The 19,981-nt window shown below is 39.3% G+C and overlaps 1 protein-coding gene across 1 annotated transcript in view; it reads right to left on the bottom strand.

The window, feature by feature from the left end:
• The window catches only part of IL1RAPL1 (interleukin 1 receptor accessory protein like 1), a 2,193,655-nt gene that overhangs the window by 823,715 nt on the left and 1,349,959 nt on the right, over positions 1 to 19,981 (bottom strand). The window contains exon 5 of the mRNA XM_073565918.1: positions 15,247 to 15,400. Within this exon, the coding sequence (XP_073422019.1) occupies positions 15,247 to 15,400 (154 nt within the window). The remainder of the gene's footprint in view (positions 1 to 15,246; positions 15,401 to 19,981) is intronic.

Below are 19,981 nucleotides of genomic sequence, written 5' to 3'. Positions count from 1 at the left end.
TCACCGCTGCTAGTAGAGGAGCATGGGTGAAATGGCCATTATGGGTATATAGCATAGCAAACAGGCATATGCAGAGGTTTTCTAGCTGTCCTTGCCTAAGTGCATATATTATTTGCTGTACAATGTAATTGACAGCAAGGCTGAAATGAATCAAATAGAAATAGACTTGATCTGTTAGCGGCAGCATATAAGAAGCGAGTGGAAAATTATATATTGATGTGTGCCGCTCAGTCTAATCACTACACAATAATTAAATGTCCCCAGCCACAAAATTAATTTATTTTGTATACCAAAAAAAAAATCACAAGGTGATACTAAAAGTGATATTTCCTAGACCATGATTGATTTCTCACATTTATTTTCCAACCCAGAGCAATTGCCTTAATCTGACAGGAGGGTATTACTTGCTATTATCAAAGGATCTTGCTTTATTAGTGTAACACTGAGAAACAAATATAACAGCCGGGCTGAATGTAAGCAGTGGCAACTTTCATTTTTCTACGCGCTTTATTTCAGTTAGTGATGGATTTGTGGAAATGCTAAAATGTTCTGTGCAGCAAATTGTGAGCTTAGGATGTATTTCAGCTTGTCATAAATAAACTGCTGTCATTGGGAAAAAAAGTTATTTCTGCAGTGACATCTTAAAATGTTAACATAGCTGATGCTTGGTTATGTCGAGTGTAGCAAAATGCACCAAGCTTACCTTTAATGTAGGATAGAAGCAAAATGTACTTAACTATTAATTTATTACACATTGCCTTATTGGTAACTTCAATTTTTTTTTACCCCATATTAACCCCTTTCTGTGATCAGACGTACTATCCCGTCCATGGGACCCGGGCTCCTATGCCCATGGACAGCATAGTACATCTAGCGCGATCAGTGGCGCCCACCTGGTGAGCCCCGCTGATCGCGGCTGGGTGTCAGCTGATTATCACAGCTGACACCTGGCACTATGTGTCGGGGCGGTCACGTTAACCCCTTGCACACCGCGATCAAACACGATCGCGGTGTACCGGGGTTAAAGGGAAGCATCGGTAGGGAGGGGGCTCCCTCCGTGCTTCCCTGAGCCCCACACAGCAGCGCAATGTGCAGCGCTGCTGCGGGGGGCTCTTTCCGTGCAGGTAACCGGATCCAAGATGGCGACGGAGACCTTCGGAGGCCTGCAGGGAGCTGGCTTCCTCAGTGCCTGCAAAGTGCATGCAAGGAGGAAACCTGCACACTGACTGTGACAGATTGCTGATCTGTCACAGTGATCTGTGATGTGACAGATCAGCAATCTGACACAGGACAGTGATGTCCCCCTGGGACAAAATAATAAAGTTAAAAAGAAAAATAAGTGTAAAAATAATTTTTAAAAAATCGCTAAATAAATTTAAAAAAAAAATATTCCCTAATAAATTCATTTTTTGGAAATAAAAAAAAACAATAGAAGTACACATATTTGGTATCGCCACGTCCGTAACGACCTACCCTATAAAATTGTCCCATTAGTTAACCCCTTTAGCAAACCCCTTAAAAAAAACGGAGCAAAAAATAATGATTTATTATCATACCGCCGAACAAAAAGTGCAATAACGTGCAATCAAAAAGACGCATATAAATATACATGGTACCGCTGAAAACGTCATCTTGTCCCGCAAAAAATGAGCTGCAACACAGCATCATCAGAGAAAAAATAAAAAAGTTATCGCTCGCAGAATAAAGCGATGCAAAAATAATTATTTTTTATATAAAAGTGTTTTTATTGCATAAAAGTGCCAAAACATAAAAAAAGACATAAATGAGGTATCGATGTAACCGTACTGACCCGAAGAATAAAAGCACTTTATCAATTTTACCGCACGCGGAACGGTGTAAACGCACCCCCCAAAAGAAATTCATGAACGCTGTTTTTTGTTCATTCTGCGTCCCAAATATCGGAATAAAAATGTCACGTGCCCGAACATGATACCAACAAAAATTTCAACTCGTCCCGCAAAAAATAAGACCTCACATGACTCAGTGGGTCAAAATACGGAAAAATTAAAGCTCTCAATATGTGGTGATGCAAAAACTATTTTTACAATAAAAAGCGTCTTTTAGCGTGTGACAGCTGCCCAAAATAAAAACCGCCATAAATAGTAAATCAAACCCCCCGTTATCACCGCCTTAGTTAGGGAAAAGTAATAAAAAAAATGTATTTATTTCCATTTTCCCATTAGGGTTAGTGCTAGGGCTAGGGTTAGGGCTAGGGCTAGGGTTAGAGCTAGGGTTAGGGCTAGGGCTAGGGTTAGGGCTGAGATTAGGGTTAGGGATGTGTTGGAGTTAGGATTGGAGTTAGAATTGGGGGGTTTCCACTGTTTGGGCACATCTGGTGCTCTCCAAACGCAACATGGCGTCTGATCTCAATTCCAGCCAATTCTGCGTTGAAAAAGTCAAATGGTGCTCCTTCCCTTCCAAGCTCTGCCATGCGCCAAAACAGTGTTTTATCCCCACATAAGGGGTATCAGCCTACTCAGGACAAATTGCAAAACAACTTTTGGGTCCTATTTCTCCTGTTGCCCTTAGGAAAATAAAAAATTGGGGGCAAAAATATCATTTTTGTGGGAAAAAATATGATTGTTTTATTTTCACGCCCGGGCGTTATAAACTTCTGTGAAGCCCTTGGGGGTACAAAGTGCTCACCACACATCTAGATAAGTTCCTTAGGGGGTCTAGTTTCCAAAATGGTGTCATTTGTGGGGTTTTTTCACTGTTTAGGTACATCAGGGGCTCTCCAAAGGCAACATGACACCCGCAGAGCATTCCATCAAAGTCTGCATTCCAAAACGTCACTACTTCCATTCCGATCTCCGACGTGTGTCCATACAGTAGTTTTCCCCCACATATGGGGTATCAGGGTACTCAGGACAAATTGGACAACAACTTTTGGGGTCCATTTTCTCTTAGAACCCTCGGGAAAATAAAAAGATTGGGGACTAAATGATCATGTTTGTGGAAAAAATACGATTTTTTTATTTTCATGCCCGGGCATTATAAACTTCTATGAAGCCCTTGGGGGTTCAAAGTGCTCACCACACATCTAGATAAGTTCCTTAGGGGGTCTAGTTTCCAAAATGGTGTCATTTGTGGGGTGTTTCCACTGTTTAGGTACATTAGGGGCTCTCCAAAGGCAACATGACACCCGCAGAGCATTCCATCAAAGTCTGCATTCCAAAACGTCACTACTTCCCTTCCGAGTCCCGACGTGTGCCCATACAGTAGTTTTCTCCCACATATGGGGTATCAGTGTACTCAGGACAAATTGGACAACAACTTTTGGGGTCCATTTTCTTCTGGTACCCTTGGGAAAATAAAAAAGGGGACTAAATGATCATGTTTGTGGAAAAAATACGATTTTTTTATTTTCACGCCTGGCGTTATAAACTTCTGTGAAGCACTGGGGGAGTTCAAAGTGCTCACCACACATCTAGATAAGTTCCTTAGGGGTCTAGTTTCCAAAATGGTGTCATTTGTGGGGGGTTTCCACTATTTAGGTACATTAGAGTCTCTCCAAAGGCAACATGACACCCGCAGACCATTCCATCAAAGTCTGCATTCCAAAACGCTACTACTTCCCTTCCGAGCCCCGACGTGTGCCCATACAGTAGTTTTCTCCCACATATGGGGTATCAGTGTAGTCAGGACAAATTGGACAACAACTTTTGGGGACAATTTTCTCCTGGTACCCTTGGGAAAATAAAAAAAATGGGGACTAAATGATCATGTTTGTGGAAAAAATGCAATTTTTTTATTCTCATGCCCGGGCATTATAAACTTCTGTGAAGCACTGGGGGAGTTCAAAGTGCTCACCACACATCTAGATAAGTTCCTTAGGGGGTCTAGTTTCCAAAATGGGGTCACTTTGGGGGGATTCCACTGTTTAGGTACATCAGGGGCTTTCCAAACGCGACATGGTGTCCGATCTCAATTCCAGCCAAAAAGTCAAATGGCGCTGCTTCCCTTCCGAGCTCTGCCTTGCACCCAAATAGTGGTTTACCCCCACATATGGGGTATCAGCGAACTCAGGACAAATTGCACGATAACTTTTAGGGACCTGTTACCCATGGGAAAGTAAGAATTGAGGGTGAAAAGATCATTTTTTTGGAAAAAATATGATTTTATAATTGTACCGCTGTACGTTATAAACTTCTATGAAGCCCTTGGGGGTTCAAAGTTCTCACCAAACATCTAGATAAGTTCCTAGGGGGGTCTTGCTTCCAAAATGGTGTCATTTGTGGATGGTTTACAGTGTTTTGGTATATCATGGGCTTTTCAAACGCGACATGGTGTCCGATCTCAATTCCAGCCAAAAAAGTCAAATGGCGCTGCTTCCCTTCCGAGCTCTGCCATGCGCCCAAATAGTCATTTACACTCACATATGGGGTATCAGTGTACTCAGGACAAATTGCACAATAACTGTTAGGGTCCTGTTACCCTTGGGAAAATAAAAATTGGGGTGAAAAGATCATTTTTGTGGAAAAAATATGATTTTTTATTGTACCGCTGTACGTTATACACTTCTGTGAAGCCCTTGTGGGTTCAAAGTTCTCACCACATATCTAGATAAGTTCCTTGGGGGGTCTAGTTTCCAAAATGGAGTCACTTGTGGGGGGTTTCCACTGTTTAGGTACATCAGGGACTCTCAAAACGTGACATGGCGTCCGATCTGAATTCCAGCCAATTTTGCATTGAAAAAGTCAAATGGCGCTCCTTCCCTTCTGAGCTCTGCCATGCACCGAAACAGTGGTTCCCCCCACATATCAGGTATCAGCGTACTCAGGATAAATTGTTCAATAACTTTTCCAGTCCAATTTCTCCTTTTACCCTTGGTAAAATAAAAAAAATTGAACCTGAATTATTTTTTTTGTGAAAAAAAGTTAAATGTTCATTTTTTTTAAATATTCAAAAAATTCCTGTGAAGCACCTGAAGGGTTAATAAACTTCTTGAATGTGGTTTTGAGCACCTTGAGGGGTGCAGTTTTTAGAATGGTGTCTTTTTGGGTATTTTCTATCATATAGACCCCTCAAAGTGGCTTCAAATGTGATGTGGTCCGTAAAAATAAAATGGTGTTGTAAAAATGAGAAATCGCTGGTCAAATTTTAACCCTTATAACTTCCTAACAGAAAAAAATGTTGGTTCCAAAATTGTGCTGATGTAAAGTAAACATGTGGGAAATGTTACTTATTAAGTTTTTTGTGTGCCGTATCTTTGTGATTTAAGGGCACAAAAATTCAAAGTTGGAAAATAGCGAAATTTTCAAAATTTTCACCAAATTTCTGTTTTTTTCACAAATAAACGTAAGTTATATGAGTGAAATTTTACCACTAACATGAAGTACAACATGTCACGAGAAAACAATGTCAGAATCACCGGGATCCATGGAAGCGTTTCAGAGTTATTACCTCATAAAGGGACAGTGGTCAGAATTGTAAAAATTGGCCCGGTCATGAACGTGCAAACTACCCTTGGGGGTGAAGGGGTTAAATTTCATGTAGAGTATCTTATAGGCTTTGTACTTTATTATACATTTTAGAACTTGAATCATTTAATGTACTTTTTAGATTATAAGACGCTCCGGATTATAAGATGCACCCAAATTTTGAGGAGAAAAATAGGAAAAAACCTTTTTTAATAAAATGGTGGTGTTTCTTATAATCCACACGTCTTATTGCTTACTGGGGGTCATGGCTGGGGTGAAGCGGGGTCCCAAGGTCGCAGCTGGAGGAGGAAAGAGTGGAGCATTGCTGCAGGCTGGGATGAGGAGGTGTTCTGATGTCCGGTGCTGCTGCTGCTGCAGGTGTCTGGTGCTGCCGCTGTGCTGTGTCCCCAATGCTGCTGCTGCACATTTATATAATTTATACAATGTGATTTTCTGGATTTTATTTTTGATGTTCGGTTTCTCAATGTTATAATCAACCTACCCTTAAAATTATAGACTGTTCATGTTTATGTCAGTGGACAAAATACTTATTTCCTCCACTGTAGCAGCCTCTCATTTTTTATAAGGCATGAATGCATCTTAAGCACATAAAGCTACTTTGCAATGAGTCTAGACCAGGGTTCTCCAACTCCAGTCCTCAAGACCCACCAACAGGTCATGTTTTCAGGATTTCCTTAGTATTGCCCAGGTGATAATTGCATCACCTGTACAATACAAGGGAAATCCTGAAAGCATGACCTGTTGGTGGGCCTTGAGGACTCGAGTTGGGGAACCCTGGTCTAGATTAAAAATAGCTTGTCATTTTGCATACGTAGCTCTTGAATACTAATAAGTCTCAGATGTTAAAGGCTACAAAACTTTGAGCAGTCTGATCCTATGAGATATTCCTTTAAAAATGTCCTTCCTAATAAATAGATTAGGAAATATCAGGGCTCATGCAGATGACCGTATTTTTTCTCATCTGAGAGACTCGGGTTGACAAATCTCACCCTGATCAAACTCTTGATCAGAGTGTGATCATAGTGTGATCCAATTCTCTCAGATGAGGAGAAAATGGAGAAAAATATTTTTCCATCGTCTTCATTTTGTCAGTTTGTGGAAATCAGATTGCACTTTGATGTCATTCGAGTGCAGACTGATAGTTACCAAGGATTCCTTGACTTGTATGGCTGATCCAAATAGCAAATGAAACTCGGGCATGCAACAATTGACATGTGTACAGCAGCATAGAATAGCATTGGTCCGAGTGTGATTCAATGTTTTGTCCGTTCGCGCTCAGACCAAATATACTACCATGTGCACGAGCCCTTTTTGCTAGATGCATGTGAGTGTATATTCTTCTAATCTAGACATGTGGGTCGATTATGTGAATCACAGAGTGATCAGAGTATGAGCATAGTTTGATCCAATTTTCTTGGATTCTCTTTACATCTCCTCCATTTTCTCAGAGCACGGAAATCAGATTGCACTCAGCTGTCATCCGTGTGCAGTCCGATGCTTTCCATGGAATTGTTGACTTGTATAGCCAAGTGCAATCTGAATATTGGATGCAGTCATTTTTTTCCTTAGACTGGCTTGGTCAGTGGAAAAAAATAAGATTTGCATTGCCCCATAAAATAATATTGGTCCAAGTGCGATATGATGTTTTTTTTGGCTCTCACTGGAACCAAAAATACGTACATATGCCCGGACCCATAGAAAGTTTAATGTGCAATTAAAATGATGGGCTCTGGTCACATCTACAGGGGTCATATACAGTATTTGTAATGAATCCAGTCTTAAAAAATATATATTACAAGTGAAGAAAAAGGAGATGCTCACTTTGGTTTCCATTTTTCATCTATGAACATCTCTAGTTCTGGTAGTGCGCCGGGCTTGAAAAATAGATGTGTTAATGTTTGATATAACAAATGACTGTCCATTATGATCCAAGTGTTAAAAAAATGAATCCAGCTTCTATCTATTTCTTGTCCAGACAATTAAGTTGGTTGTACAGACTTAATTTTTTGATCCAGCAAATAACAGACTACAGCCAAATAACACATTTCAGAACATTTGAGACCAGATAAAAATGATCATATTCTGTACTGGATCATTTTCTTCATGTTTTTGTCACCTCAAAATGGATTGAAAAATCAGATTAACTACTGGACATCTATATATATATATATATATATGTAAAGCTGAATGTGTGTGTGTATATGTATCAAGCCACACCCATTTCACATAGCCCCACCCACTGGGTTGCAGAGGGAAAGTGCAGGATGCAGGTGGAGAGCAGAGCTGCGAGGGAGAGAGCGGGATGGTGCATGGAGAGCGGGGCTGTGGAGGGAGAGAGCGGGGCTGTGGAGGGACTGTGGAGGGAGAGAGCAGGGCTGGGAGGGAGAATGGGGTTGTGGAGGGAGAGCGGGTCATGGATGGAGAGTGGGACACAGATGGAGAGTGGAGCTGCAGAGGGATAGAAGGGGACGACGGGTGGAGAACGGGGCTGTGGAAGGAGAGAGTGGGACAGCAAGTGGTGAATGGGACTGCGGAAGGAGAGAGCGTGATAGTGGGTGGAGAGCAGGGTTGTTAAGGGAGAGAGCGGGACCCACAGCTAGTTGCTATGCTCGGGCAACGCCGGGCACTTCAGCTAGTGTACTCATAATGTAAGAATACACAAGGTATTTTATGGTTTAAAACTATGCAAATATACAAGTTTGCCTACAAGCTATGTTCACAAAGTTTAAGGTTACTTTCACTTGTTTGTATAGTGGCTTTGTCATTTTTTAACAAAAATAAATTAGAACATTATCCCCTTAGTGACAGAGCCAATTTTGATCTTAATGACCAAGTCAAATTCTACAATTCTGACAAGTGTCACTTTATTTGGTAATAGCACTGGAACAATTCAAGTAATCCCTCTGATTCTGATTATGTTTTTTTCATGACATATTCTACATCATGATAGCGGAAAAATGTCTTTGATATGACTTGTGTTTATTTATGAAAAAATGGAAATTTGGCAAAAATTGTGAAAATGTAGCAATTTTCCATCTTTTAATTTGTTGTATGGCCTTAAATCAGTGTGTTATGTTACACAAAATAGTTCTTAAATAACATTTCCCACATGTCTATTTACACCAGCACAATTTTGGAAAGATATTTTTTTGTTAGGAAGTTGGAAGGGTTAAAAGTTGACCAGCGATTTCTCATTTTTCCAACAAAATTTACAAAACCATTTTTTTAGAGACCACATCACATTTGAAGTCACTTTAAGGGGCCATTTGTGACAGAAAGTACACAAAATTGACACCTTTCTAAAAACTGCACCCATCAAGGTCCTCAAAACCACATTCAAGAAATTTATTAACTCTTCAATTGCTTCACAGGAACTGAAGCAATGTGGATGAAAAAATGAACATTTAACTTTTTTTCACAAAAAATACTTTAGACCCAAACTTTTTTATTTTCACATGTGAAATTTCTCCTGAGTATACCAACATCTCATTTGTATGGGAAAGCTACTGTCTGGGTGCATGGCAGGGCTCAGGAGGGAAGGAGCACCATTTGACTTTTTGAATGCAAATTTGACTGGAATCTTCAGGGTGGGCCATTCATATGGATACACCTAATTGAAATGGGAATGGCTGGTGATATCAACTTCCTTATTGTGGCACATTAGTATATGGGCAGAGGATAACTTTTCAAGATGGGTGTTAACCATGGTGGCCATTTTTAAATCAGCCATTTTGGATCCAACTTTATTTTTTTCAATAGGAAGATGGTCATGTGACATCAAACTTATTGAGAATTTCACAAGAATAACAATGGTGTGCTTGGTTTTAACACAACTTTTTTCCTTTATGAGTTATTTACAAATTTCACTTTGTTTGCAGCTATTGATATGTTGCAGAGGTTAACATGTGAGAAGCATATAAAAATTGTGTTGATTTCTGGTGAATGCAGCAGATTTAAATGCAAGATACCCTACGCAAGAAAACTGTCACCATTCCCAATTTATTTAGGTGTATCCATATAAATGGCCCACCCAAAAAAGTTTGCCTCATCACTGAGCATAATGTTCTGTGTAAACTGTGGGTCCTGTTCCAATTTTTGTTTTGCCCATTCTGCAAATTCAGCTCGCCAATCTTGGTCACCAAGCATATTTAGGAGTAGCCATATTAATGTTGCATTTAAAGAGACCCTGATGAGTTTAAAAAGTGGAAACCCCTACAAGTGAAAACATTTTGGAGACTATACCCATCAAGAATTTTATTCAGGGGTATAGTGAGCATTTTGAACCCACAGATACAACACAGAATTTGATTACATTAGGTCATCATATTGAATACATCTTCACTAGTGTTGAGCGCAAGTGCTCACTACTCGAGTTTGCATTGAGTGTTCAGGTATGCACCGAATATCGCTGGTGCTCGAGTGACATGCTTGAGTCCCTGAACTGCATATTTCAATGGTGTTAGACATCCAGTATAAACATGTGGGGATCTGCGATACTCGGTGCATGCCCAAGCACCCGATGCAAGCTTGAGTAGCGAGTATTTGCGCTGAATACATATATCTACATATATATATACTTTTTTTTACTTTTTGATGGCCCATAATGGTTCAGAAAAATGGCATCCAGTTGATCCAGGGAACAAGTCTGATTTCCATATGTGGAGTTGGGAAGGAATTTTTTCCCCAATGTGAAGCTCTGTGTTTGCCGCAAGGGTTTTTTTTTGCCTTCCTCTGGATTAACATGTTAGGCTATGAGTTGAACTAGATGGACTTAAAGTCTCCCTTCAACTTTAAAATCTATGTTACTATGTTACTATGTTGCATTTTGCTGAATCCGCAATGAAGTAAGAATTATAAAAAAAATGCATTTTGGGAAATGTGAATTTTTGTAGGATTCAACTAGAATTAATTTCCAATTGAATTTATTTTCTCATCTCTTCAAGATGCTGAAAAAAATTATCTTTAGGTTATGTGCTACACCTAAATATTGAGATTATCTTCTCCTTTATAGCAAAGGTCTTTCAGATCAATGTACATAATATGTCAAAGAGGTACTTTGTAAAACATTAAATTATAACTATCTGCATACTCTGATCAGCCAAAGCACTATAACCAACTGCCTTGCACTGAGCGTATCCTTCTCATGCTGCCAAGCCAGTTTAGTCATCTAGTCATCACAATTTGGACCCTGTCAATGTCGATCAGCTATTTATGCATGCCCATTCTTTCCACTTCGAACACATCAACTTCATAAATTTCTTGTTCTCTTGCTGTCTAATATAATCCACCCCTCGACAGAAAATCGCTTCACCTGTCAGTGCTTATGGCTGATAGGCGTATATTCAGAAATCATTTCTGCCAATATAATCAAGGGATGTATTTTCTGTATATCTTTAATGTAATATAACATAGGTAAAAAACCAAGGCAGAAAATAGTCACGGAACTCAAATTGCAGACTTTGCTCAGTGAGACAATGCTCAGTGAGAATATACATCTACAGTCAACATGACAATCAGTGTATTAGTGAGAACATTCAATCTACATAATAACAGATTACAATGTTTAATATCACAAAATTATTTAACTCTAAAGTGGTAAAATGCCAAAAGATTTGGAGAATCACAGTAACATTCTGCAGTGGCTGTAAATGTAACCCCTTCCTGACCCAGCCTATTTTGACATTAATGACCTGACCATTTTTTGCAATTCTGACCAGTGTCCCTTTATGAGATATTACCTCAGGAATGCTTCAACGGATCCTAGCAATTCTGAGAATGTTTTTTCGTGACATATTGGGCTTCATGTTAGTGGTAAATTTAGGTCAATATTTTTTGCGTTTATTTGTGAAAAATTCAGAAATTTGGAGAAAATTTTTTAAATTTTGCAGTTTTTAAATTTTGAATTTTTATTATGTTAAACCAGAGAGTAATGTGACACACAATGGATAATAAATAATATTTTCCACATGTCTACTTTACATCAGCACAATTTTGGGTACAAAATTGTTTTTGCTAGGAAGTTAAAAGGGTTAAAAATTGACCAGCAATTTCTCATTTTTGCAAAATTTACAAAACCTTTTTTTAGGGACCACCTCACATTTGAAGTCAGTTTGAGGGGTCTACGTGGCTGAAAATACCCAAAATTGACACCACTCAAAAAACTGCACCCTTCAAGCTGATCAAAACCACATTCAAGAAGTTTATTAACCCTTCAGGTGTTTCACATCAGCAGAAGCAACATGGAAGGAAAAAATGAACATTTAACTTTTTAATCACAAAAAAGATCTTTTAGCAACATTTTTTTTATTTTCCCAAGGGTAAAACGAGAAAGTGGACCCCAAAAATTGTTCAATTTGTCTTGAGTATGCCGAAACCACATATGTGGGGGGAACCACTGTTTGGTCGCATGGCAGGGCTCAGAAGGGAAGAAGCGCCATTGGACTTTTTGAATGGAAACTTAGCTTCAATCGTTAGCAGACACCATGTCGCGTTTGGAGTGCCCCTGTGTGCCTAAACTTTGGAGCTCCCCCACAAGTGACCCCATTTTGGAAACTAAGCTCCCCTAATGAACTTATCTAGATGCATAGCGAGCACTTTGAACCCCCAGGTGCTTCACAAATTGATCCGTAAAAATGAAAAAGTACTTTTTTTCTCAAAAATTTATTGTTAGCTTCAATTTTTTCATTTTCCCCTGGGCAACAGGATAAAATGGATCCAAAATTTGTTTGGCAATTTCTCCTGAGTACCCCGATACCTCATATGTAGTCATAAACCACTGTTTGGGCACATGGCATGGCTCGGAAGGGAAGGAGCGCCATTTGACTTTTTGAATGGAAAATTAGCTCCAATCGTTAGCGGACACCATGTGGCATATGGAGAGCCCCTGTGTGCCTAAACATTGGAGCTCCCCCACAAGTGACCCCATTTTGGAAACTAGACCCCCAAGGAACTTATCTAGATGTGTCGTGAGCACTTTTGAACTCTCAGGTGCTTCACAGAAGTTTATAACGCAGTCGTGAAAATAAAAAATCATTTTTTTTCTTCAAAAAAATGATATTTTAGCCCGCTATTTTTTTTCACAAGGCTAACAGGAGAAATTGGACCCTAACAGTTGTTGTCCAGTTTGTACTGAGTACGCTCGTACCCCATATGATGGAGAATCCACTGTTTGGGCACGCGTCGGGGCTTGGAAAGGAAGTAGTGACGTTTTGAAATGCAGACTTTGATGGAATGGTCTGCAGGTGTCATGTTACGTTTGCAGATCCCCTGATGTGCCTAAACAGTACAAACCACCCACAAGAGACCCCATTTTGGAAACTAGACCCCCCAAGGAACTTATCTAGATGTGTTGTGAGCACTTTCAACCCCCAAGTGCTTCACAGAAGTTTATAACTCAGAGCTGTGAAAATAAAAAATAAAAAATATTTTTTTTTCTCAAAAAATTATTTTTTAGCCCACAATTTTTTATTTTCACAAGGGTAACATTAGAAATTGGACCCAAAAGTTGTTGTCCAGTTTGTCTTGAGTACGGTTAGGGCACACGTTGGGGCTCGGAAGGGACGTAGTGACGTTTTGATATGCAGACTTTGATGGAATGCTCTTCGGGCATCATGTTACATTTACAGAGCCCCTGATGTGCCTAAACAGTAGAAAGCCCTTGACAGGTGACCACATTTTGGAAACTAAACCCCCAAGGAACTTAGCTAGATGTGTGGTGAGCACTTTGAGCCCCCAAGTTTTTCACATAACTCAGAGCCTTGAAAATAAAAAATCTTTTTTTTGGCCCCCATTTTTTTATTTTCCCAAGTGTAACAGGAGAAATTAGACCCCCAAAGTTGTTGTTCAATTTTTCCTGAGTACTCTGATACCCCAAATGTTGGAGTCAACCACTGTTTGGGAACACTTCGGGGTTTGGAAGGGAGGGAGCATCTTTTGAGTTTTTGAATGCAAAATTGGCTGGAATCAATGATGACACAATGTCGTGTTTGGAGAGCCCCTGATGTGCCTAAACAGTGGAAACTCCTCAATTCTAACTCCAACCCTAACCCCAACACACCCCTAACCCTAACCACAACTCTAACATCAACACACCCCTAACCCTAATCCCAACCCTAACCATAACCCTAACCATAACCCAAACCCTAACACACCTCTAACCCTAACCATAACCCTAGCCACAAGCCTAACCCTTATTCCAACCCTAACCCCAACACACCCCTAACCTTAATCTTAACCCTATTCCCCACCCTAACCCTAATTACAATCCTAACCTTAATTCCGACCCTAACCCTAATTCCAACCCCAACCCAAATCACAACCCTCACCCTAATTCCAACCCTATCCCTAATTCCTACCCTAACCTTAATTCAAACCCCAACCCTAATTCCAACCATAACTCTAATTCCAACCCTAACCCTAATTCTGACCCTAACCCTAACCGTAATTCCAACCATAACCCTAATCCTAACCCTAACCCTAATTCCAACCCTAACCCTAATTCCAGCTTAAACTTAATTCCAACCCTAACCCTAATTCTGACACTAACCCCAATTCCAACCCTAACCCTAACCACAACAATAATCTTAACCCTAATGGAAAATAAAAATAAATATATTTTCTTTATTTTATTATTATACCCTACCTGTTCGGGTGATAAAGGGGGTTTATTAACTATTTTTTTAGTTTGATCACTGTGGTAGGGTCTATCACAGTGATCAAAATGTACCTGGAATGAATGAATGAATCTGCAGGCTGGCAGATTCAACGGGCACACTGTGCATGCGCCTGCCATTTTGGAAGATGGCGGCACCCATGGAGGAAGACAGATGGTCACCGGGAGGGACATCGGGACTGGGGAGGGGGGAATCGGAAGGTGGGGGAGTGGAGGGGAGAAGAGGGAAGGGGAGCAAATACTGATGGCGGCGGCAGATCTCTGTTGTCAGTCAGTGGTGGAGGCAGATTGCCCCTGTCAGTTGGTGGGGGGCAGATCGCAGTGTCCAGCCATGGCCGATGATATTGCAGCATCAGCAATGGCTGGATTGTAATATTTCACCAAGTTTCATTGGTGAAATATTACAATCACTCTGATTGGCTATTTCACTTTCAACAGCCAATCAGAGTGATCGTAGCCATGGGGGAGGGCAAAGTGTCGGGAAGGGGTTAAACTATGACCTTTGTGACAAGAGACTACCTGAAGTCAATTATCTAAAAATATCATATTACAATCTTGAAATAAAAAAGAAAAGGCAAAAACATAATTTTCATATTTATCCTCACAAAGATAGAATTAAATAATAGGCATATATATTCAAAAAATTAATTTTGAAATAACATGGGTAACATTGATGATAGGGTGAAGGCAACTGTATTATGTTGGAAACCTCTCCTAAAATCCACCTATACTGCATGTAATTCTTAGAACTTCTCTCACTATTGCATGTAAACTTCCAGATTGATACAGAGTCAGTAGCAGAACAGTGAAAACTCTTTTACGAAAAGTTTGCAACATTTACTGTATGTTCTTTCAAGGATCTACATAGTGTTGGAGAAACACACAAACACAGGTATGGGTGGTCTTTTAAGCATAATAGTGCAACAGTAAATAATACATCTTCACAAAGCTGTCGTAAACATTGCGAGTGATAATATAGAGTGTTCACCTGATAAATTTGTTATTACATTTTTATCGACCACATTAAAAGCAAAAATGGTACAGATCTGAAAAAACAGCAATAAAATAGATAAAGCTTTCATAATAAAAATGAAAGTTAATTTCAATTACCTGTGACTGTTAGTTCGGTCGTTCTTCTGACTAAAAAACTTCCATACTTCAGTTCGCAGGTATAATTTCCTATGTCATCTTCTCTTACTTCCCTGATCACTAGAGTGTCCCTTTTCATTATTATACTGGGTCTCCATGTCTTTGCTTTGCATTCCTGACAAAATATAAAATTGGGCATTAATAGATTTGCCCTGTTCGAAACCATTACATTTTAAGAAACATAAGAAACATTGCTCACTAAACAAATTCCATACATTCAACTTCACAATCCTAGTTTTTAAATTTGCTCTTACTCAATGCTGTATAATTTAATACATTCAAATTTTCAAAGCAATTATTTTGTGTTGCTGCTGTTAATTAATTGTTATTCTTCAACATGTAATGAAAATTAGAAGATGTTATGCATAGATAGACAGGAGAGTTCATCAGATTAGCTCCCTGTTCTTGTACATTGAGAAGGTGCCACCTAATAGGACAACCAATTTTAAAAGTCTATTGTAGTATTTTGAGCAATATTTTGATTACAATTACAATTTGATATGCTCACCTGATTTCTCCAACTACCAAATAATTAGATACATATGATTACGCATCAATCATCTACAGATTTATTAGGCAAAAACAAATTGACCTAAACGTGGGTAAGTTATGGGCAACGTGATAAAAATCTGCTACCTTCTACCAGGATTAAGAATATAAAATGACGGTAGACATTTCAGTAAAACAATGATCTCAAATACACAGCCAAGGAAACTCTCAATTGGTTTTAAAGAAGGAAAATTTAGCTGCTAAGCTAGCCCAAGCAATCACCTGACCTGAATCCCATAGAAAGTTAATGAAAGGAACTAAAGCTCAGGGTTCATAAAAGAAGCTCACAGAACCTTCAGGATTTGTTTCTGTGTAAACATGGACCTAAATCACACCTGAGCAATGCATGCAACCAGTTTATCCATGCGAGAAGTGTCTTGAAGCTTTCATCACCAACAATGACTTTTGTATGAAGTACTAAATAAATTTCAGTTAGTGTGTGCAATACTTTACGTGTGTCATCTCTCATTATTATACTTAACTTAATTTATGGACATCTATGGTGTGATTTCTTTCCTGGGTGGATTGGATGGGTTGTTATCGACATCTGTCAAGAATTCAATGTCAACAGCACATTCAGAAATATATTGACTTCGAAAATTGGTGACGTGTTCAATCCTTATTTCACTCACTGTATGTGATTTTTTTTTCACCTATTAAATCTGTAGATGATCGATGCATATATATATATATATATATATATATATATATTTGGCTCCAGGATTCTCCCACTGCATGGGATAGATCCCAAGCCTTTTTAGGTGCAGCAGTCTTCCATTCAGGCTCAGCCAGAGGGATGACTGCTCAGGACAGACTCCAGACCCAGCACCTTGCCCAAGCTCATGCTGCATGTGTAGTTGCTGCTGGCTCTCTAGCTAAGCGTATGGTGACTGCTGGCTGCGTTGTGCTCTGGAGACTCCCAAGATATCACCCTACTGAGCATGTCCATGATGTGGCGCCTTTTCATTGGTGCTTGGATGTCAGCTGCTCTGGTGAGATGGCAACTTCTGATTGGTCCACAGGCAAGGTCCTGTCTGCCTAGACTTGAGCTAAAGGTATAAAAGGCTCTCTATGGTGTATGCCTGTGTGCTAGTATCATGTTTATTTGCTGTGTGTGTGTAGGTGGGACAGCTACCACCCTGTGTGCACGTGTGCAGCTAATAGCATTGTGAGTGTGTTTCTAGGCAGGCAGTGTAGGGTGGGAACTCCCGCTTGAACTTAGCGGCTGCACCGGGCGTCCTCAGGCACAGGCTCATAAGCCACTGTGTGTGTCAGTGCAGGTCCAATCACCAGCAAAGTGTGGAGTGAGTTACAGGGACCCCATTAGCATCAATTCCTCTATGCTCCTGTGATATTTAACAGGGCATTTTTTAGAGTGCTCTCAGTTTCTGCACTGCTCTGTGGCGTAACAGAGTCAGTTGCTTTGCACCCTGTTCACACCGAGTGATGTTTAACTTGATGTGTTTATGGTGCTTACTCATGGCTATGCTCCGCCATTGTCCTCTAGCTGCAGTTTCGTCACCAACGCATGGTGGACCCGGGGTTGCGAACACACCTCATTATAATTTACATTTGGTGAGTTCTGCCAATCCTAACATACAGTATATATATATATATATATACTTTATATATGGATCTATTTATTTGCTAGTTGTGTTTAAACCTGCTGTTATATAATTGGCAATTATATTAAAAATAAAGTGTTTTCTAAGAACTTTTAGTTTTTAAAATGCATCTTGTAAATTCAAAGTCAAAGAGATATTTCACATAAGTTTAAAGCATTGCAATTTTTTTTGGGTAACATGAAATGAATGTCTGTGGTTTGCTACATCCCTTTGTAATACACAGCAGGGTCATTGCTATTCTTTCAGAAATCAATGGACCAATTAATTTGTAATCAAGATTCAATTGAATGAGAAATATTTTCTACACAATACCACACTAAATAACACAAATTAGGCTACATTCTGATGTGAATTTTTCTCAGTAAGGTATTCAACTTTTAAATTGCCATAGAGAAAAGTTATAAAATGTGCCTTGGATTTTCAATATGGATGACTTGTTTATGGCGAATGAGTCATTAATGTTATTCATGTTGAAAAGATGATGTCGTCAGAACTGTCTGTAATTGCTTTATGCTCATGACTAATAATTTGTACTTGCAACTAGCGATTCAGCATAGTAAAATTAGCATCTTCTTTGTATAAATGCTTTACTTTTACAGTTGAAACCAGAAGTTTACATACACTATATAAAAAGACACATATGCATTTTTTTCTAAATATCTAACTTGAAATAAGAATAAACCTTTCCCATTTTAGTTCAACTAGGATTACCATAATTATTAATATTTTAAAAATGCCAGAATAATGAAAGAGAGAGAATGGTTTAAGGCATTTTTATTACTGCAAAGTCAAAAGTTTACATAAATTAAGATTACTAACCATAAGATGATGTCATGTGTTTGGAAGCTTCTTGGCAACATCTGAGTTAATTAGACACACTTGTGGATGTATTTTAATGTACACCTGAAACACACTGCTCCTTTGTGTAGCATCATGGGAAAGTCTCTAGAAATCAGCCAAGATATCAGAAAGAGAATTTGGACTTGCACATGTCTGGCTCATCCTTGGGTACAATTTCAAGATACCTGAAGGTGCCTCATTCAACTGTACAAGCAATTATAGGAAAGTACAAACAAGAACTGAATTTTGAGCCATCACACCCCTCAGGAGGGAGACGGGTTCTGTGTACCAGAGATGAAAGTGCTTTGGTCTGACATGTGCATATCAAGCCAAGGACAAAAGCAAGAAACCTTGTGAAGATGATGGCAGAAGCTAGTAAGATTGTGCCAATATCCACAGTGAAAAAAGTACTGTAGCAACATGGGCTGAAAGGCCACTCTATCAGGAAGAAGCCATTACTCCAAAAGAAACATAAAAAAGCCAGATCAGTGTTTGAAAATGCACACAGGAATAAAGACCTTAATTTTTGGAGACATGTTCTGTGGTCTAATGAAACTAAACTGAACTTTTGGGCATAATGACCATCGCTACATTTGGAGGAAAAAGGTAGAAGCTAGAGATCCTAAGAAAATCTTTCCAAATGTGAAACACGGGGGTGGCAGTAACATGCTGTGGGTTTTTTTTGCTGCAGGAGGGACTGGTGCTATTCACAACATAGATGTCATCATGAGAAAAGAAGATTATGTGGCAATATTGAAGCAACATCTCAAGACATCAGCCAGGAAGTTAAAGCTTTGGCGGAAATAGTTCTTCCAAATGGATAATGACACAAAGCATACTGATGAGGTGGCTTAAGGATAACAAAGTCAATGTTTTGGAGTGGCCATCACAAAGCCCTGATCTTAGTGCTATTGAAAATTTATGGGCAAAGCTGGAAAGGCAGGCACGAGCAAGGCGACCTACAAACCTGGGTCAGTTACACCAGTTTTGTCAGGAGGAATGGGCCCAAATTCCAACCAACTATTGTGAGAAGGTTGTGGAAGGATATCTCAAACATTAGTAATTCAGTTTAAGGGCAATGGTACCAAATACTAATGAAATGTATGGATAAAATGAAAGAAAAAACGCAGACGGCACCGCTATTACCGTATATCCTCAGCTGGTGTGCGGCATTTGGAGCACTGACAACTGGCAGCTTCGGGTGCTAGACATGAGAATTCACAATGCTCTGTATATCCAAGTAGAGATGAGGTCGCACTTAACGAGATGGTGAAGATATTGCTTGATTTATTGGCACATGTTACACATGTCGGGCCGGGGGAGTGACATCAGGAATGCAGAGGGAGCTGACAACGATCGTTTCGCGCTATCCAAGCGCTTCGACGGGTCCTAATGAAATGTATGTAAACTTTTGGCTTTTCAGTAAGTAATAAAAATGCCTTAAAATATTCTCTCTCATTATTCTGGCATTTGACAAATATTAATAAGTATGATAATCCTAATTGAACTAAAACGGGAAAGGTTTATTCTGATTTCATGTCAGATATTGAGAAAAACATTCATACAAGTCTTTTTATATAGTTTATGCAAACTTCTGTTTTCAACTATATTTTTGATCATTTAATGCTTGACATCGCTGATGTAAATATTACATAACGGTACACACTCCAACACTGATACTA

The sequence above is a fragment of the Dendrobates tinctorius genome, unplaced genomic scaffold (assembly GCF_039654945.1).
Source record: "Dendrobates tinctorius isolate UK_male_01 unplaced genomic scaffold, ASM3965494v1 ptg000016l, whole genome shotgun sequence".
In the NCBI taxonomy this organism is placed as follows: domain Eukaryota; kingdom Metazoa; phylum Chordata; class Amphibia; order Anura; family Dendrobatidae; genus Dendrobates; species Dendrobates tinctorius.
The sequence above is the reverse complement of the archived record's forward strand: the minus strand, read 5'-3'. Positions and strand labels throughout refer to the sequence as shown.